The 20,981-nt window shown below is 36.1% G+C and overlaps 1 protein-coding gene and 1 long non-coding RNA gene across 3 annotated transcripts in view; both read left to right on the top strand.

Annotated features, from left to right (window-relative positions):
• The window catches only part of LOC146423128 (cohesin subunit SA-3-like), a gene marked incomplete at its 3' end in the record, with an annotated part of 45,148 nt that extends 34,309 nt beyond the window's left edge, over positions 1-10,839 (top strand). The window contains exons 24-30 of the mRNA XM_085045144.1: positions 72-164; positions 1,870-2,029; positions 3,710-3,828; positions 6,701-6,802; positions 7,507-7,652; positions 8,548-8,697; positions 10,749-10,839. Of these exons, the coding sequence (XP_084901270.1) occupies positions 72-164; positions 1,870-2,029; positions 3,710-3,828; positions 6,701-6,802; positions 7,507-7,652; positions 8,548-8,697; positions 10,749-10,839 (861 nt within the window). The remainder of the gene's footprint in view (positions 1-71; positions 165-1,869; positions 2,030-3,709; positions 3,829-6,700; positions 6,803-7,506; positions 7,653-8,547; positions 8,698-10,748) is intronic.
• Positions 10,840-10,849: 10 nt separating this feature from the next.
• LOC146423127 (uncharacterized) lies at positions 10,850-15,447 on the top strand. 2 transcript variants are annotated; one of them, XR_014847706.1, is made up of 6 exons: positions 10,850-10,969; positions 11,340-11,439; positions 12,432-12,464; positions 13,440-13,500; positions 14,369-14,423; positions 14,677-15,447. It is a non-coding gene; the product is annotated as an uncharacterized LOC146423127 (long non-coding RNA). The 2 variants fall into 2 exon arrangements; XR_014847705.1 differs by having other exon boundaries at positions 12,435-12,464; positions 14,677-15,445.
• Positions 15,448-20,981: the final 5,534 nt, after the last annotated feature.

Below are 20,981 nucleotides of genomic sequence, written 5' to 3'. Positions count from 1 at the left end.
CCAAAAATTCCCAAAATTCCCCAAAATTCCCCAAAATCCCCAAAATTTCTCAAAATTCCCATTTTTCCCAGGAAATCCTTCAGGATTTTCACTCCAGAGTTTCTTCTTTCCTCTCTTTGTGCCAAAATTTCCTGAATCACCTCAACCCTGATGTGAGAGAAAAGGTGGGAATTTGGGGATTTTGGAAAAATTTGGGAATTTTGGGATTTTTGGGATAATTTTGGGATTTTTCGGGAATTTTTTGGGATAATTTTGGGGTTTTTTTTTGAGATTTCTTTGATAATTCTTGGATTTTGGGGTTTTTTTGGAGATAATTTTGGGATTTCTTGAGATAATTTGGGGATTTTTGGGATAATTTTGGGATTTTTTTGGGATAATTTGGTATTTTTAGGGAAAATTTTGGGGTAATTTGGGGATTTTTAAGGATTTTTTGGGGATAATTTTGAGGTTTTTAGGGATAATTTTGGGGTTTTTTGAGATATTTTTGGGAATAATTATTGGATTTTTGGGGTTTTTTTGGAAAATTTGGGGATTTTGGGGATAATTTGGGGATTTTGGGGATTTTTTTGGGATGTTTTGGATAATTCTGGGATTTTTGGGGATTTTCTGGGGATAATTTTGGGGTTTTTTGAGATTTTTTTAGATAACTCTGGGATTTTTTTTCAGGAATAATTTTGGGATTTTTGGGGTTTTTTTGGGATAATTTTGGGATTTTTGGGGATTTTTTCTCCTAAAATTACTGCATTTTGCCCTTAAAATTCCCATTTTTTCCTTAAAATTCTCCCAGATTTTTCCCCCTAAAATCCTCATTTTTCCCCCTCAAATTCTCATTTTTCCACTTAAAATTCCCTTTTTTTCTCCTAAAATCTTAATTTTTTCCACCTAAAATCTGTATTTTTTCATCTAAAATCTTTATTTTTCCTCCTAGAATTCCCATTTTTTTCACCTAAAATTCCCAATTTTCCCCAAATTCCCGTTTTTTCCCCCCAAAGGCATTCCTGGCTCTCAGTGACCTGCTGGTGCTGCTCGGCCCAAAAACTCCCCAAAAAATCCTCCCAAATTCCCATTTTTTCATCCCAAAATTCCTGATTTTTTCCCCCTAAAATTCCTGGTTTTTCCCCTTAAAATTCCCATTTTTTTCTCCTAAAATTCCCAATTTTTCCCTGTTTTTCCCCCTAAAATCTTCATTTTTTCACCCAAAATCTTCTTTTTTTCCCCTAAAATCCTCATTTTTTTCCCCTAAAATTCCCATTTTCCCCCATATTTTTCCTTAAAGTCTCCCAAATTTTTTCCTCTAAAATCCTCATTTTTTTTCTTCAAATCCTCATTTTTTTCACCATTTTTCCTCTTAAAATCCTCATTTTTTCCTTCAAATCCTCATTTTTTCACCATTTTTCCACCTAAAATTCCCATTTTTTCTCCCAGAACTCCCAGAATTTCTCTGTTTTTCCCCAAATTCTGTTTTTTTCCCCCAAAAAGGCATTTCTGGCAGTCAGTGACCTGCTGGTGCTGCTCAGCCCAAAAACTCCCAAAAAATCATCCCAAAATTCTTGATTTTTTTCTCCTAAAATTCCTGGGTTTTCCCCTTAAAATCCACATTTTTTTCTCCTAAAATTCCCATTTTTGGTCCTAAAATTCTCTTTTTTTTCCCATTTTTCCTCCTAAAATTTCCATTTTTCCACCTAAAATTCCCATTTTTTCACCTAAAATCCTCATTTTTTTCCCATTTTTTCTCCTAAAATCTTCATTTTTTCACCTAAAATCTTCATTTTTCCTCCTAAAATTCCCATTTTTTCCCCTAAAATTCCCATTTTTTCTCCCAGAATTTCTCTGTTTTTCCCCAAATTCTGTTTTTTTTCCCCCAAAAAGGCATTTCTGGCAGTCAGTGACCTGCTGGTGCTGCTCGGCCCTGGACTCCCCATGGAGAAAATCCGAATTTCTGCTGATGCTGAACTGCAGTCCCAGCTGGCTGCAGCTCTGACTGATCTGGTGTTCCGGGAGGAAAACCAGCAAAATTCCCAAGATGAAGGTGAGGAAAAATTGGGGAATTTTTGGGGGAATTTTGGGGATTTTTTGAGAATTTTTAGGATTTTTTTTAGATTTTTTTAATGATTTTTTTCCAATTTTTTTTGCTGGTTTTGGTTTTTTGTTGATTTTTTTTGTTGATTTATTTGAGATTTTTCAGGGATTTTTGGGAATTTTTTGGGAATTTTTGGGGAAATTTTGGGAATTTTTGGGGAATTTTTAGGATTTTTTAAAGATTTTTTAATGATTTTTTTCTAATTTTTTGCTGGTTTTTGTTGGTTTTTTGTTGATTTTTTTGTTGATTTATTTGAGATTTTTCAGGGATTTTTGTGGAATTTTTTGTGGAATTTTTGGGGAATTTTTTGGGGATTTTTGGGAATTTTTAGCTAATTTTTAGGATTTTTTTTTTGAATTTTTAATGATTTTTTTCGAATTTTTTTGCTACTTTTGTTGATTTTTTTGTTTGATTTTTTGTTGATTTATTTGAGATTTTTCAGGGATTTTTGGGAGATTTTTTGGTATTTTTTGGGGATGTTTTTGGAGGTTTTTTGGAGATTTTTTTTGGATTTTTTGGAGATTTTTGGAGGATTTTTGGGTTTTTTCTGGGATTTTGGAGGGATTTTATGGGATTTGGCTGCAGCTCTGACTGATCTGGTGTTCCGGGAGGAAAACCAGCAGAATTCCCAGGATGAAGGTGAGGAAAAATTGGGGAATTTTTGGGGAATTTTTGGGGATTTTTTGGGAATTTTTAGGATTTTTTTTCCATTTTTTAATGATTTTTTTCGAATTTTTTTGCTATTTTTTGTTGATTTTTTTTTGTTCATTTTTTGTTGATTTATTTGAGATTTTTCAGGGATTTTTGGTGGATTTTTTCGGGAACTTTTGGGGAATTTTGGAGAATTTTTTAGGAATTTTTCTGCTTTTTTTGCAATTTTTTCTGCTCTTTTGTCCAATTTTTTTCAATTTTTTGCTTTTTTTCGTTGATTTTTTGTTTGATTTTTGGATATTATATGTTGATTTATTTGGGGTTTTGGGGGATTTTTTGGAGATTTTTTCGGAATTTTTTTGTTGATTTTTTGTGGATTTTTTGGAGAATTTTTGGGGATTTTTTTGAGATTTTTGGAGGATTTTTTGGGGTTTTTTCTGGGATTTTTGAGGGATTTTTGGGGATTTGGCTGCAGCTCTGACTGATCTGGTGTTTCGGGAGGAAAACCAGCAAAATTCCCAGGATGAAGGTGAGAAAAAAATTTGGGAATTTTTGGGGGATTTTGGGGAATTTTTTGGGGATTTTTTTTCTGTTTTTTGTTCTTTTTTTAGCTTTTTTTTTTGCTTTTTTTGTATTTTTTTTTCATCCGCCATTAATGTCACATTCCCAAACCTCCTGAAATTCCTGAAAATTCCCCAAAATTCCCAAATTTTTGGGGGGAATTCCTTTGGGATTTTTCAGAGGAATTGTTTGGAATTTTTTTGGAATTTTTTGGGAATTTTTTGGAATTTCTTGGGGATTTTTCGGGAATTTTTTGGGATTTTTTGTCGCTTTTTTTGCTGTTTTTTGTTCTTTTTTTGGCCTTTTTTTTGGCTCTTTTTGGGTTTTTTTGGGTTTTTTTGGTTTTTTTTCATCCTCCACATTCCCAAACCTCCTGAAATTCCTGAATTTTCCCCAAAATTCCCTAAAAATGTGCAGAATTTGGGATCGAGGCTCTGCACCGGCGCCGTTTGCTCCTCGCTGGGTTCTGCAAACTTCTCCTGCAGGGAATTCTGGAAATCCCAGCAGCTGCTGAGGTCTTCAAATATTACTGCAAGGTGGGTTTGGGGAGAAAAAACGGGAATTTGGGAAAATTGGGGAAAAAATTGGGGATTTTTTGGTGAAAAAATGGGGATTTTGGGTGAAAAAATGGGGATTTTGGGTGAAAAAATGGGGGTTTTGGGTGAAAAAATGGGGATTTTAGGAGGAAAAATGAGGATTTTAGGAGGAAAAATGTGAATTTTAGAGGGAAAAAAGGAGAATTTTAGGGGGAAAAACGGGAATTTGGGAAAATTGGGGAAAATTGGGGATTTTTAGGAGGAAAAATGAGGATTTTTGGTGAAAAAATGAGGATTTTCGGTGAAAAAATGGGGATTTTAGGGGAAAAAATATGAATTTTGGAGGAAAAAAATGTGAATTTTGGAGGGAAAAAAGTGAATTTTAGGAGGAAAAATGTAAATTTTAGGGAAAATGTAAATTTTGGAGGAAAAAAAAGTGAATTTTAGGGGAACAAATGGGAATTTGGGAAAATCCTGGAGATCCCAGCAGCTGCTGAGGTGTTCAAATATTACTGCAAGGTGGGTTTGGGGAGAAAAAACGGGAATTTGGGAAAATTGGGGAAAAAAATTGGGGATTTTTAGGAAGAAAAATGGGGATTTTGGGTGAAAAAATGGGAATTTTAGGAGGAAAAATGGGAATTTTGGAGGAAAAAGAAGTGATTTTTAGGGGAAAAAAATGGGGATTTGGGAAAATTGGGGAAAAAATTGGGATTTTTTGGTGAAAAAATGGGGATTTTAGGTGAAAAAATGAAGATTTTAGGAGGAAAAATGTGAATTTTAGAGGAAAAAAAAGTGAATTTTAGGGGAAAAATGGGAATTCTGACTTTCGGGAATTTCAGGAGTTTTGGAGGAAAAAAGTGAATTTTAGGAGGAAAAATGTAAATTTTAGGAAAAATGTAAATTTTGGAGGAAAAAAAAGTGAATTTTAGGGGAAAAAAATGGGAATTTGGGAAAATCCTGGAAATCCCAGCAGCTGCTGAGGTCTTCAAATATTACTGCAAGGTGGGTTTGGGGAGAAAAAACGGGAATTTGGGAAAATTGGGGAAAAATTGGGGATTTTTCGGTGAAAAAATGAGGATTTTAGGTGAAAAAATGAGGATTTTAGGAGGAAAAATGGGAATTTTAGGAGAAAAATGGGAATTTTAGGGGAACAAATGGGAATTTGGGAAAATCCTGGAAATGCCAGCAGCTGCTGAGGTGTTGAAATATTACTGCAAGGTGGGTTTGGGGGAAAAAACGGGAATTTGGGAAAATTGGGAATTTGGGGAAAAATTTTGGGATTTTTAGGAGCAAAAATGGGGATTTTGGGTGAAAAAATGAGGATTTGAGGTGAAAAAATGAGGATTTTAGGGGGAAAAATGTGAATTTTTGGTGAGAAAAAAAGAGAATTTTCAGAGAAAAATGAGAAATTTGGAGGAAAAATGAGAATTTTGGAGGAAAAATGGGAATTTGAGAAAATCCTGGAAATCCCAGCAGCTGCTGAGGTGTTCAAATATTACTGCAAGGTGGGTTTGGGGAGAAAAAATGGGAATTTGGGAAAATTGGGAATTTGGAGAGAAATCTGGGAGTTTAGGAAAAAATCTGGGAGAAAAAAAGAGGATTTTGGGTGAAAAAATGGGGATTTTGGGTGAAAAAATGTGAATTTTAGGGGGAAAAAAGTGAATTTTTGGTGAGAAAAAATGAGACTTTTGGAGGAAAAATGAGAATTTTAGGAGGAAAAATGGAGATTTAGGAGGAAAAAAGTGAATTTTAGGGGGGAAAAAGTGATTTTTAGGGGAAAAAATGGGAATTTGGGAAAATCCTAAGAAATCCCAGCAGCTGCTGAGGTCTTCAAATATTTCTGCAAGGTGGGTTTGGGGAGAAAAAACGGGAATTTGGGAAAATTGGGGAAAAAAATTGGGGATTTTTAGGAGGAAAAATGAGAATTTTAGAGATAAAAATGGGAATTTTGGATGAAATTTTGGGGGGAAAAATGGGAATTTTAGGCGGAAAAATGGGAATTTTTGGTGAGAAAAATTGGGGATTTTAGGAGGAAAAAACCGAATTTTAGGGGAAAAATGGGAAATTTTAGGGAAATTCAAGGGGAAAGTTTGGGAATTTGGGGTTTTTTTGAATTCTGTGAATTTGGATGATTTTTTGGGAATGTTTTGGGAATTTTTTGGGGGATTTTTTTCCAGTTTTTTGGGGATTATGGTGACATCATCCGCGAGATGCTGCAGTGGGGAAATTCGGGAATTTTGGGGGAAAAATCGGGAATTTTAGAAGGAAAATAATGAAAATTTTCGGGGGAAAATCAGTTGGAAAATTCCAGAGTTTTGGGGGGAAAAATGGGAATTTTTTTGGGGAGAAAAATTGGGAATTTTAGGGGAAAAAATGGGAATTTTTGTTGAGAAAAAAAGAGAATTTTAGGGGAAAAATGCAAATTTTTGGGGGGAAAAAGTGGGAAATCTGGGGGGAAACTTGGGAATTTGGTTTTTTTTTAAATTTTGTGAATTCAGGGAATTTTTGGGGAATTTTTTGGGGATTTTTTTCCAGTTTTTCGGGGATTATGGTGACATCATCCGCGAGACGCTGCGGTGGGGAAATTTGGGAATTTTTGGGTGGAAAAATGGGAATTATAGGGGGAAAAAAATTGGGATTTTTAGGGATAAAAAATGGGAATTTTGGGGGAAAAATTGTGGCTTTTAGGAGAAAGAAAATGGGAGTTTTAGGGGGAAAAATGGGAATTTTTGGTGAGAAAAAAGAGAATTTTAGGGGAAAAAATGGGAATTTGGGGGGAAAAGTTGGGATTTTTGGAATTCTTTGAAGTCAGGGAATATTTGGGTGATTTTTTGGGAATGTTTTGGGAATTTTTTGGGGGATTTTTTCCCAGTTTTTCGGGGATTATGGTGACATCATCCGCGAGACTCTGCGAGGAACTCGAGAGCTCAGCAGAACCCAGTGGGCTCAGACTGTCCTGCTCAGCCTCAAACAGGTGGGAAAATTGGGAATTTTGGGGGAAATTTGGGAATTTTTGGGAAATTTGGGGTTTTTTGGGGATTTTTTTGGGATTTTTTGGGGATTTTTGGGGCATTTTTTGAGATTTTTTTGGGTTTTTTTTGGTTATTTTTAGGAGATTTTTTTGGGAATTCAGGAAATTTCTGGGAATTTTGGGGAAATTCGGGAATTTTGGGGAAATTTGGGGTTTTTTGGGGATTTTTTTGGGATTTTTGGGGCATTTTTTGAGATTTTTTGGGGTTTTTTGGGGATTTTTTTGGGGGGTTTAGGGAGGTTTTCCAGGGAATTCGGGAAAATTCTGGGAATTTGGGGAAAATCTGGGAATTTCTGGGGAATTTGGGGTTTTTTGAGGGATATTTTTGGGAGTTTTTGGGGATATTTTGGGGGATTTTTTGGGTTTTTTTGGTGATTTTGGGGGATTTTTTTGGGGAATTTTGGGAAAATTTCTATGAATTTTTGGGAATTTTTTGCAAATTTTCGGTTTTTTTTTCAAACTTTCATTATTTTTTTGCAACTTTTCCATGAACTTTTCCCCAAATTCTCCCAAATTTCTCCCAAATTTCCCCAAATTTCTCCCAAATTTCTCCCAAATTTCCCCAAATTTCCCCCAAATTTCCCCAATTTTTTCCCAAATTTTCCCCAAATTCTCCTAAATTCTCCCAAAATCTCCTCTTTTCCCAGCTTTTCTCGGAGCTGCTCCTCCAGCAAGGCCCTGAGATCCGAGAGCTGCCGGAATTCCAGGAAATTCGGGACTTGGGGAGGAAATTCTCCCAATTTTTTAGTCTTCAACACCTCCGGAATCGCCAGGCGCTGCTGCAGCTCCACAGGTGGGGAATTTGGGGGGAAATTTGGGAAATTTGGGGAATTTTTGGGGAATTTGGGGAAATTTTGGGAATTTTTGGGAGTTTTTTTGGGATTTTTGGGGATTTTTTGGGGGATTTTTGGAGAATTTTTGGGAATTTTTTGGGATTTTTTTGGGATTTAAGAAAATTTTTTTTAATATTTTTAAATTTTTTTTTTTATTTTTGGGGAAATTTGGGGAAATTTGGGGAAATTTGGGAATTTTTTGGGATTTTTGGGGAATTTTGGGAATTTTTTGGGGAATTTTGGGATTTTTTTTTTTAAAATTTTTAAAATTTTTAATTTTGAAATTTTTTAATTTTTAAATTTTGTTAATTTTTTTAATTTTTGAAATTTTAGAATTTGGGAATTTTTGGAAATTTTGGGAATTTTTGGAATTTTTTGAATTTTGGAATTTTGGGAATTTTTGGAAATTTTTTGAATTTTTTGGCATTTGGAATTTTGGGATATTTTGGGATTTTTGGGGAATATTTTGGGGAATTTTTGGGGAATATTTTGGGGAATTTTGGGATTTTTGGGAGGTTTTTCTGGGAGGTTTTTTGGGAGGAAATTTTGGGGTTTTTTGGGGATTTTTGGGAATTTTTGGGGGATTTTTGGGGATTTTTTGGGAATTTCAGGATTTTCAGTGTATTTTTTGGGGAATTTTTGGGCAATTTTGATTCTTGAGTAAATTCTGTGTCAATTTGAGTGAATTTTGGTGGATTTTGGTTGAATTTTATGGGAATTTTTTGGGAATTTTTCTATTTTTCAGTGAATTTTTTTTGGAATTTCACCATTTTCAGTGAATTTTTTGGGGGAATTTTTGGGAATTTTTGGGAATTTTGAGATTTTTTGATTAAATTTTGTATTTTTTTTTCTCAGCGAAGGAATCGAGTTCTCCCTGCAGCTTCCCCAGGAGTTGGAATTTGGGGAATTTGGGGAATTTGGGGAATTTTCTGCCCTAAATTTGCCTTTTTTGGAAATTCTCAGCGAATTCTCTCCGAGGCTGCTGAGCGCTGACCGAGCTCTGCTGTGAGGAATTGGGGAATTTTGGGGAAATTTGGGGATTTTGGGGGAAAATTTGGGGGAAATTTGCAAATTTTGGGGGAAAATTTGGGGAATTTTGGAGAATTCTGAGTGAAATTTGGGAATTTTGGGGAAAATTTGGGGGAATTTTGGGATTTTGGGGGAAATTTGGGGAAAATTTGGGAGGTTTGGGTGAAATTTTGGGGGAAATTTGGGAATTTTGGAGGGGATTTTGGGGGAAATTTTGGGGAAAATGGGAATTGAGGGAAAATTTGGGGATTTTGGGGGAAAATTTGGGGAAATTTGGAGGGTTTTGGGGGAAATTGGGAGAATTTTGGGGAAAATTTGGGGAAATTTGGGGAGAAATTTAGGGAAATTTTGGGGAATTTTGGGATTTTGGGGGAAATTTGGGGAGGAATTTTGGGATAATTTGGGAATTTTGGGGGAATTTTCAGGGAAATTTGTGGATTTGGGGGGAAAATTTGGGAATTTTGCGGGGAAAATTTAGGGATTTTGAGAATTTTAGGATCAAATTTTTGGCTCAAATTTTGGGAATTTTTGGGTCAAATTTTGTGTCAATTTCATTCATTTTCCTCCCAAATTTCCCTATTTTTCCCCATTTTTCCCAAATTCTCATTTTCCCCATTATCCCTATTTTCCTTTTTTCCCCATTTTTCCCCATTTTTTCCCAAATTCCCCATTTTTTTCCCCATTTTTTCATTCTCCCATTTTCCCCTTTTTCCCCCATTTTTTCCCTTTTTCTCCCATTTCTCCTGATTTCTCCTCATTTTTCCCCATTTTTCTCTCATTTTCCCCATTTTTCCCCATTTCCTCATTTTTCAAATTTCCCCATTTTTCCCCTTTTTTCCCCATTTTTCCCATTTTTTCCTAAATTCCCATTCTTCCCATTTTTTCCCATTTTCCCATTTTTCTCCATTTTTCCCTATTTTTCCCATTTTCCCCATTTTTTCCCATTTTTTCTCATTTTCCCCATTTTCCCCAATTATTCCCATTTTCTCACATTTTTTCCCAATTTCCCCATTTTTCCCCTCTTTTCTATTTTCCAATTTTTCCCATTTTTTTCCCATTTTCCCCTTTTTTCCATTTTTCCCATTTTCCCTTTTTTTTCCACTTTTCCCATTTTTTCCCATTTTCCACATTTTTTCCCTTTTCTTTCCATTTCCCCATTTTCCCATTATTTTTTCCCATTTTTTCCCCATTTTCCCCATTATTCCCATTTTCATCCCATTTTTCCCCATTTTTCCCAATTTCCCCATTTTTTCCCCATTTTTCCCTATTTTTCTCATTTTCCCTTTTTTCCCAATTTTCTCATTCTTCCCATTTTTCCCTATTTTTCCCATTTTTCCTTTTTTCCCCACTTTTCCCATTTTTTCCCATTTTCCCCATTTTTTCCCTTTTCTTTCCATTTCCCCATTTTTCCCCATTTTCATCCCATTTTCATCCCAATTTCCCCAATTTTCCCCATTATTTTTCCCATTTTTTCCCCATTTTTCTCCATTATTCCCATTTTCCCCATTTTTCCATTTTCCTCCTTTTTCCCCCCTTTTTCAAATTTCCCCATTTTTCCCTATTTTTCCCATTTTTCTCCATTTCCCATTTTTCCCATTTTAAAATTTTTCCTATTTTCCCATTTTTTCCCCATTTTTTCCCATTTTCCCCATTTTCCCCAACTATTCCCATTTTCTCACATTTTTTCCCAATTTCCCCATTTTTCCCCTTTTCTCCATTTCCCCATTTCTCCCATTTTTTCCCATTTTTCCCATTTTTTTCCCATTTTCCCTTTTTTTCCCACTTTTTCCCATTTTTCCCATTTTCCCTATTTTTTCCCTTTTTTTTCCATTTCCCATTTTCCCCATTATTTTCCCCATTATTTTTCCCATTTTTTCCTCATTTTCCCCATTATTCCCATTTTTCCCATTTTTCCCATTTTTTTCCCATTTTCCCCTTTTTTCCATTTTTCCCATTTTTCCCAATTTTCCCCATTTTTCCCAATTATTTTTCCCATTTTTCCCATTATTTTCCCCATTATTTTCCAGCCTCTCCCTCCTGGATCGCAGCTGCCGCCGGCGCCGCCTCGGGAATTCCGGGAATTCCGGGAATTTCGGGAATTTGGGGAATTTGGGGAATTCCGGGACTCATTCTGGGGCAGATTTGGGGGATTTTGGGGATTTTCCTGCTCTGCTGGTTTATCGCAAATCTCTGGAAGCTCCTGGGAGCCCCAAGGGAGCTCCGGCGGCCAAGAGAGCCAGGAAATGGGGTGAGAGTCCCGGATTTCGGGAAAAATGGGAATTTGGGGGGAAAAATCCGGGAATTTGGGGGGAAAAATGGGAATTTTGGGGGAAAAAATGGGAATTTGGGGGCAAAAAATGGGATTTTTAGGGGGAAAAATGGGAATTTTTGGGGGGTTTTGCGGAAAAAAATCTGAATTTTGGGGGAAAAAATCCTAAATTTGGGGGGAAATCTGGGAATTTGGGGAAAATCTGGGAATTTGGGGGAAAAATCTGAATTTTGGAGGGAAAATGTGGGAGTTTTGGGGGAAGAAATTCCAAATTGGAGGGAAATCTGGGAATTTTGGGGAAATTCAGGAATTTTGGGTGTAAAAAAGTGAATTTTGGTTTTTTTTTCAGCTCCTCCCCCATCCAGCCCTTGGCCTCCAAAACCCAAATTAACTTCGACTTTGGCAAAAGTTAAACCCAAAACTGGGAAATCTTCAGTGCAGCTGCAAAGGTGAGAGGAAAACCCAAAAAATTCCCCCCAAAAAAAAAAAAATCCAAAAAAATTCCCAAAAAAATCCTCCAAACATTCCCAAAAATTCCCCAAAAATTCCCAAAAAATCCCCAAAAAATCCCCCAAAAATTCCCAAAAAATCCCAAACATGTTTTAAAAAATCCCCAAAATTTTCCCCAAAAATTCCCAAAAAATCCCTAAACAATTCCCAAAAAAAATCCAAAAAAATTCCTCAAAATCCCTCAAAGAATCAAGAGAATCCCAAAAATCCCCAAAAATTCCCAAAAATCCCCAAACCAAAAATTTCAAAAATAAAATAAAAAATTCCCAAAAAATCCCCAAAACCCTAAAAATTCCTCAAAAATTAAAAAAAAATCCCCAAAACCCAAAAAATCCCCAAAATTTCCCCCAAAATTCCACAAAAATTTCCCAAAATATCCCCAAATTTCCCCAAAAAATAAAAAAAATTCCCAAAGAAATCCCAAAATCCTAAAACCTAAAAATCCCCAAAATGCAGAAAATCCCAAAGAAATCCCAAAATCCCAAATCCTACAAAAGTTGTAAAACCCAAAATCCCCAAAAATAGAAAAAAATCAAAAAAATTCCCCCAAAAAATCCCCAAAAAATCCCAAAAGAATCTGAAGAGAATCCCAGAAAATTCCCAAAAAAATCCCAAAAGAATCCCAAAAAAACCCCAAAAAATTCCCCAAAAAATCCCAAAAAAAATCCCCCAAAAAACCCCAAAAATAAACCAAAAATTCTCTCCAAAAAATCCAAAAAAACCTCCAAATTCCCCAAAAATAAACCAAAAATTCTCTCCAAAAAATTCTCCAAAACCCCCAAAATAATCCAAAAATCCTCTCCAAAAAATCCCCAAAAATCCCCAAAAATAAACCAAAAATCCTCAAAAAAATCCCCAAAAAACCCTAAAAATTCCCAAAAATTTGGGAATTTTCTCCAAAACTCCCAATTTTCTTTTTTTTCCCTCAAAGCAGCAGCAGCAGCAGGAGGAGTTTGGGATCTCGGTGAGAAAAATTTGGGAATTTTGGGGAGAATTTTGGGGAAAATTTTGTGGAATTCTGGGAATTTTTGGGGTGAAATTTTTGGGGATTTCGGGTGGAATTTTTGGAAGAATTTTGGGATTTTTGAGGGATTTTTTTGGAATTTTTGAGGTACATTTTGGGGGAATTTTGGGTGAAATTCTTGGGGATTTTGGGTGGAATTTTGGGACGTTTTGGGGGATTTTTTGGGGAGAATTAGGTGGAATTCTGGGAAGAATTTGGGGAGAATTTTGGGGAATTTTGGGAATTCTTGGGGCGAATTTTGGGGAAAATTTTTTTTGGAATTTGGGAATTTTCGGGGGAAATTTTGGATGAATTTGGAGTAAAATTCTTGGGGATTTTGGGGAATTTTGGGAGATTTTTTTGGGGGGATTTTGGGGAATTTTGGGGAATTTGGAGTGAAATTTTTGGGGGGAATTTGGGAATTTTTGGGGCAAATTTTGGGGAACTTAGGGGAAATTTTGGAGGCAAATTTGGTGGGAATTTTTGGAGAATTTGGGGGAATTTTGGGGGATTTTAGGACATTTTGGGGGATTTTTTTGGGAATTTTGGAGTGAAATTCTTGAGGATTTTGGGTGGAATTTTGGGATTTTTTGGGGGAATTTTTTGAGGATTTTGGGGAAATTTTAGAGGCAAATATTTTTGGGAGAATTGGGAGGAATTTTGGGAGGAATTTGGGGATTTTGGGAACAATTTGGGAGCAATTTTTGAGGCGATTTTTGGGGAATTCGGGAAAAATTTGGGGGAAATTTTGGGAAGAATTTTTGGGATTTTTGGAGTCTCTGAGTGGATTTTGGGGTAAAATTTGGGGTAAATTTTGGGGATTTTTGGGGTTTCTGGATGAATTTTGGGTGGAATTTGGGGAATTTGGGGATTTTTAGGTGGAATTTTGGGGATTTTTGGGGATTTTGGGGATTTTTGGGGAATTTTTTCTCTCAGGTTGAGTTTGATGGAAGAAGAAGAGGAAGAGGAAGAAGAAGAAAACCCAAAATCCCCCAAGGTGAGACCCAAAAATTGGGGGAAAAACCCAAAAATTTCGGGAAAAAGGAAAAAATTAGGGGAAAAAAGGAAAAAATTTGGTGAAAAACTGTAAAATTTGGGGAGAAAAGGAAAAAATTTGGGGGGAAAATGCAAAAATTTGGGGAAAAATAACAAAATTTGGGGGAAAAAATCACAAAATTTTGGGGAAAAATCACAAAAATTAAGGGAAAAATTCAAAATTTGGGGGGAAAAAATCTCAAAATTTGGGAAAAAATCTAAAAATTTGGGAAAAACCTAAAAAAATTAGGGAAAAAACCCAAAAAAAATTGGGGGAAAATTTTCAAAATTTGGGAAAAATCCCAAAGATTTAGGGAAAAACTCCTAAAATTTGTGAAAAAGAAATGAAATTCAGTGGAAAGAAAATCCCCAAAATTTGAGGGAAAAACCCAAAATTCAGGGAAAATCCCCAAATATTTGGGAAAAAAAATGGGAAAACCAAAAAAATTTGGGGGAAAATCCCAAAATTTGGCCAAAAGTGATAAATATTTGGGGAAAAAATCTAAAAATTTTGGGAAAAAACCCAAAATTTGAGAGAAAATATTAGAAAAAAACTTAAAAATTAGGAAAAAAATCCTAAAAATTAGGGAAAAAAAATTAGACAATTAGGGAAAAAAACCCAAAAATTGGGAAAACCACAAAAATTTGGGAAAAATTACAAAATTGGGCAAAAAATTCCAAATATTTGGGGAAAAAAAACCTAAAAATTTGGGGGAAAAAAATCCAAAATTTGAGGGAAAATATTAGAAAATTAGGAAAAAAACCCCAAAAAATTGGGAAAATCCCAAAATTTGGGGAAAATTCCTCAAAAAAATTTGGGATTTTTCCAGAGTTTTCCAGAACAACCTGAAGATCTTTTTGGCTCCTCCAGCTTTTGACTTCCAGGTGAGAAAATTTTTTTGGGAAATTTTGGGAATTTTTGGGGTGAAATTTTGGGAATTTTTGGGATCTCAAACCTTCCAGGAAAAAATCCAAAATTTCCCCTTTTTTTGGTAGTTTTTGGGGATTTTTATCCCAAAATTTGGGGTTTTTTCTGTTAAAAAATCCCAAAATTTGAATTTTTTTTGGATGAATTTTGGGGTTTTTTTGGGATTATTTTAAATAATTTGGGATTTTTTCTTTTCTTTTCTCTTTCCAGGTTTTCTGAGGATGAAATTCCAAAAATTCTGTGGATTTTTTCCCATTTTTTTCCCATTTTTTTCCCAAATTCCTGTTTTTTCCCAGTTAAAAAAAAAGCCAAATTTGGCATTTTTGGGAATTTTTTTGGGGAATTTTTGGGATTTTCTCCCAAATATTTTGGGATTTTCCTTCCTTCCGGATTTCCTGAAGACAAAATCCCAAAATTCCCAATTTTTTTCCCATTTTTTCCCAAAATTCTTCTTTTTTCCTAGTTTAAAAAAAGCCAAATTTGGCATTTTTGGGAATTTTTTTTGGGAATTTTTGGGATTTTCTCCCAAATATTTTGGAATTTCCTCTCCTTTATTTTCTCCTTGACATTCTGGGAATGAAATTCCCAAAATTCCCATTTTTTCCCCATTTTTTTCCCATTTTTCACCCCAAAATTCCAATTAAAAAACCCAAAATTCTGTAATTTCCAAACCTTTAATTTTGGGAATTTTTTTTTAATTTTGGGTTTTTTCCCCCAAATTTCAGAATTCTCATTTCTTCACCTTCTGAGCCCAAAATCCCAAACTTCCCACTCAAGTTTTTCTCATTTTTTCTCATTTTTTCCCCCAAAAATTCCAATAAAAATCACAAAAAATCTCCATCGTTTCTGAGTCTTTTTTCCTCCCATTTCCTCCATTTTTCCCCATTTTTTGGGGAATTTTTTCCCAAATTTCCCGGAATTCTGAGGCTCTCAGTTCTTCAGCACAAAATCCCAAAATTTTCACTCATTTTTCTCCCAAAATTCCAACAAAAACCACCAAAAACCATCATTTTTCAGCCGTTTTTGCTCCATTTTTTTGTCATTTTTCCACATTTTTTTCGGGAATTTTTTCCCAAAATTCCCAAAATTCTGGAGTTTCCATTCTTTTATTTCCCTCCAAACCTTTTAAGTGCAGAATCCCAAAATTCCCACCTTTTATTTGCCATTTTCCCCCAAAATTCCAATAAAAAACACTAAAAACCATCATTTCTCAGCCGTTTTTTTGCCATTTTTCCACTTTTTTGTCATTTTTTTCGGGAATTTTTTCCCAAATCTCCCAAAATTTTGAGTTTCCACCTCTTTATCTTCTTCCAGACATTCTGGGAATGAAATCCCAAAATTCCCACTCAGTTTTCTCCCAAAATTCCAACAAAAAACACCAAAAATCATCATTTTTCAGCCATTTTTCCTCTGTTTTTCCCCCATTTTTCCATGTTTTTTTCAGGAATTTTTTTCCTAAAATTCCCAAAATTCTGGATTTTCCACTCCTTTATTTCCCTCCAAACCTTCTGAGTGCAGAATCCCAAAATTCCCACTCAGTTTTCGCCCAAAATTCCAATAAAAAACACCAAAAGCCATCATTTCTCAGCCGTTTTTTCTCCGATTTTCTCCATTTTTTTGCTGGTTTTTTCAGGAATTTTTCCCAAAATTCCCAAAATTTTGGCGTTTCCACTCCTTTATTTCCCTCCAAATCTTTTAAGCACAAAATCCCAAAATTCCCACTCAGTTTTCTCCCAAAATTCCAATAAAAAACACCAAAAACCATCATTTCTCAGCCGTTTTTTCTCCGATTTTCTCCATTTTTGCGCCATTTTTTCAGGAATTTTCCCAAAATTTTGGAGTTTCCACCCCTTTATTTTTCCCATTCTAAGCACAAAATCCCAAAATTCCCACTCAGTTTTCTCCCGAAATTCCAATAAAAAACACCAAAAACCATCATTTCTCAGCTGTTTTTTCCCATTTTTTTGCCGTTTTTTCCCGGTTTTTTTGGTAATTTTTTCCCAAATTTCCCAAATATTTTGGAATCTCCATTCTATCTTCTCTCAGATGTTATGAGAACGAAATCCCAAAATTCCCACCCAGTTTCTCCCAAAAGTCCAATAAAAAACACCAAAAACCATCATTTCTCAGCCATTTTTTTGCCGTTTTTTGTCATTTTTTTCTCCATTTTTTGTTGTTTTTTCGCCGTTTTTTCGGGAATTTTTTCCCAAAACCCCCAAATTTCCCCTCAGAGCCTGAGCACGTAGTTCTCACTGTGGCTCAGGTGTCTCACCCAGTTTACCCCAAAAACCATCATTTCTCAACCATTTTTTCGCCGTTTTTTGTCATTTTTTCGCCATTTTTTGTCATTTTTTCGCCCTTTTTTTGCCATTTTTTGGGGGATTTTTTTGGGAATTTTTTCCCAAAATCCCCAAATTTCCCCTCAGAGCCTGAGCACGTAGTTCTGGCTGTGGCTCAGGTGTCTCACCCAGCGCTGAGCTCGGAGAATTCCCACCCAGTTTGCCCCAAAATTGCAATCAAAAACACCAAAAAAACATCATTTCTCAACCGTTTTTTCGCCGTTTTTCCTGGGCATTTTTTCCTAAAATTCCCAAAATTCTGGATTTTCCACTCCTTTATTTCCCTCTAAACCTTGTGAGTACAGAATCCCAAAATTCCCACCCAGTTTGCCCCAAAATTCCAATAAAAAACACCAAAAACCATCATTTTTCAGCCATTTTTTCGCCGTTTTTTGTCATTTTTTCACCATTTTTTGTCGTTTTTTCGCCGTTTTTTTGGGAATTTTTTCCCAAAACCCCCAAATTTCCCCTCAGAGCCTGAGCACGTAGTTCTGGCTGTGGCTCAGGTGTCTCACCCAGCGCTGAGCTCGGAGAATTCCCACCCAGTTTGCCCCAAAATTGCAATCAAAAACACCAAAAAAACATTTCTCAACCGTTTTTTCGCCGTTTTTCCTGGGAATTTTTTCCTAAAATTCCCAAAATTCCGGATTTTCCACTCCTTTATTTCCCTCTAAACCTTCTGAGTGCAGAATCCCAAAATTCCCACTCAGTTTTCTCCCAAAATTCCAATAAAAAACACCAAAAACCATCATTTCTCAGCCCTTTTTTTGCCGTTTTTTGTCATTTTTTCACCAATTTTCTCCATTTTTGCACCATTTTTTCGGGAATTTTTTCCCAAAATCCCCAAATTTCTCCTCACAGTCTCAGCATGTAGTTCTGGGTGTGGCTCAGGTGTCTCACCCAGTTTGCCCCAAAATTCCAATAAAAAACACCAAAAACCATCATTTTCAGCCGTTTTTTCACCGTTTTTTCCCATTTCTTTGCCATTTTTTAGGGAATTTTTTCCCAAAATTTTGGAGTTTCCACCTCTTTATTTTTCCCATTCTAAGCACAAAATCCCAGAATTCCCACTCAGTTTTCACCCAAAATTCCAATAAAAAACACCAAAAACCATCATTTCTCAGCCATTTTTTCGCCGTTTTTTGTCATTTTTTCGCCATTTTTTGTTGTTTTTCCACCATTTTTTCGCCATTTTCTCCCATTTTTTCAGGAATTCTCCCCAAATTTCCCCTCAGAGCCTGAGCACATAATTCTGGCTGTGGCTGAGGTGTCTCACCCAGCGCTGGGCTGAGCTCGGAGCTCCTGCAGGTCCCGAAATCCTCAGAAACCGAATTCTCAGCCCCGAGCAGGAGTGGCTGGGGAGCTCGAAGGAGAGATGGGCTGAGCTCAGGCTGAGCTGCCAGCAGGGGCTGGGGGAGCAGAACTCCACCTGAAAATGGGAAAAATTCAAAAATTTGGGAATTTTGGGAGGATTTGGGGCATTTGGGATACTTGGGGAGTCGAGAAATTTGGGATATTTTGGGATATTTTGGGGTATTTTGGGGATTTTTGGTCTGAAAGCTCGAAGGAGAGATGAGCTGAGCTCAGGCTGAGCTGCCAGCAGGGGCTGGGAGAGGTGAATTCCAGCTGAAAATAAAAAATTTGGGAATTTTCAGCAAGTTTGGGATCTTTGGGATGTTTGGGGAGTTGAGAAATTGGGGATTTTTTGGGAGATTTTGGGATATTTTGGGTTATTTTGGGGATTTTTGGGCTGAAAGCTCGAAGGAGAGATGGGCTGGGGGAGCAGAATTCCAGCTGAAAATCAAAAATTTGGGAATTTTCAGCAAGTTTGGGGCATTTGGGATACTTGGGGAGTTGAGAAATTTGGGATATTTTGGGATATTTTGGGCATTTTTGGGGATTTTTGGGCTGAAAGCTCGAAGGAGAGATGGGCTGAGCTCAGGCTGAGCTGCCAGCAGGGGCTGGGGGAGCAGAACTCCAGCTGGAAATGGGAAAAATTCAAAAATTTGGGAATTTTGGGAGGATTTGGGGCATTTGGGATACTTGGGGAGTTGAGAAATTTGGGATATTTTGGGATTTTTGGGGATTTTTGGGCTGAAAGCTCAAAGGAGAGATGGAAATTCCAGCTGGAAACGGGAAAAAATCAAAAATTTTGGGAATTTTGGGAGGATTTGGGGCATTTGGGATGTTTGGGGAGTTGAGAAATTTCGGTTATTTTGGGATATTTTGGGGATTTTTGGGGATTTTTGGGGATATTTGGGCTGAGCTGAGGCAGAGCTGCCAGCAGGTTTGGAGAAATTTGGGATATTTTGGGATATTTTGGAATATTTGGGTTATTTGGGATGTTTGGTGTGTTGGGGGATTTGGGATATTTCGGGATATTTTGGGATATTTGGGAGTTTTGGGATATTTGGGACATTGGAAGGATTTGGGGACATTGAGGATTTTTTGGGACATTTTGGGATTTTTTGGGGTTTTTTGGGAATAATTCAAATTTGGGACAAAACTGTGACAAACTTATGACAGATTTTAAGGGTTTTTTTGGGGATTTTTTTGGGATTTCAACCGAATTTCTTGGGAATTTCACTCCCTGAGCTTCTGGGTTGAATTTTTTGGGATAAATTTGGGAATTTTTGGGAATTTTTTACCTTGAAAAGAGCAGAAAGTTGAGATCCTCCCTGGATTTTGGGAATTTCCCACCGGATGCTTCTGGAGCTCAAATCCAACTCTGCCGATTGCTCAGGGCTGCTCAGCTCCTGGGAGAGGCTGGAATTCCCCAAAATTCGGGAATTTCAGCCCAAAATTTCATCCCCAAATCCGAAATTCCTGAAATTCCCACAAAATTCCAGCAAAATCCCCCAAATTTCCTCCAAAATCCCCAAAATTTCCCTCAAAATCGACTTGAAAATGTTCAAATTTTCATCAAAATTCTCATAAATTTCACCCAAATCCACCCAAAATTTGGGAGTTTTAGCCCAAAATTTCATCCCCAAATCCCAAATTCCCGAAATTCCCACGAAATTCCAGCAAAATCCCCAAAATTTCCTCCAAAATCCCCCAAATTTCCATCAAAATCCCCCAAATTTCCATCAAAATTGACTTTAAAATGTTCAAATTTTCATCAAAATTCTCATAAATTTCACCCAAATCCACCCAAAATTTGGGATTTTTTTTCCCAAAATCCCAAATCCCAAAATTTCCCCAAAATCCTGAACTTTTCCCTCAAAATTCCCAAAAATGTGCTTCGAATTTGACCCAAAATCCCAAAAATTCATCCCAAATCCAACTGAATTCCACCCAAAATCCAGCTGGGAGAGGCTGGAATTCCCCAAAATTTGGGAATTTTAGCCCAAAATTTCATCCCCAAATCCCAAATTCCCGAAATTCCCGAAATTCCCACGAAATTCCAGCAAAATCCCCCAAATTTCCATCAAAATCCCCAAAATTTCCATCAAAATCGACTTTAAAATGTTCAAAATTTCATCAAAATTCTCATAAATTTCATCAAAATTTACCCGAAATTTGGGAGTTTTAGCCCAAAAATTTCATCCCCAAATCCCAAATTCCCGAAATTCCCGAAAATCCCACAAAATTCCAGCAAAATCCCCGAAATTTCCATCAAAATCGACTTGAAAATGTTCAAATTTTCATCAAAATTCTCATAAATTTCACCCAAATCTACCCAAAATTTGGGAATTTTATCCCAAAAAATTCATCCTGAAATCCCAAATTCCCGAAATTCCCACGAAATTCCAGCAAAATCCCCCAAATTTCCATCAAAATCGACTTGAAAATGTTCAAATTTTCATCAAAATTCTCATAAATTTCACCCAAATCCACCCAAAATTTGGGATTTTTTTCCCAAAATCCCAAATCCCAAAATTTCCCCAAAATCCTGACTTTTTCCCTCAAAATTCCCAAAAATGTGCTTCGAATTTGACCCAAAATCCCAAAAATTCATCCCAAGTCCACCTGAATTCCACCCAAAATCCAGCTGGGAGAAGCTGGAATTCCCCAAAATTTGGGAATTTTAGCCCAAAAATTTCATCCCCAAATCCCAAATTCCCGAATTCCCACGAAATTCCGACAAAATCCCCCAAATTTCTGTGAAAATCCCCAAAATTTTCATCCAAATTGACTTTAAAATGTTCAAAATTTCATCAAAATTCTCAAAAA

The sequence above is a fragment of the Lichenostomus cassidix genome, unplaced genomic scaffold, assembly GCF_008360975.1.
Source record: "Lichenostomus cassidix isolate B80296 unplaced genomic scaffold, HeHo_3.0 HiC_scaffold_34, whole genome shotgun sequence".
Taxonomy (NCBI): domain Eukaryota; kingdom Metazoa; phylum Chordata; class Aves; order Passeriformes; family Meliphagidae; genus Lichenostomus; species Lichenostomus cassidix.
The sequence above is the reverse complement of the archived record's forward strand: the minus strand, read 5'-3'. Positions and strand labels throughout refer to the sequence as shown.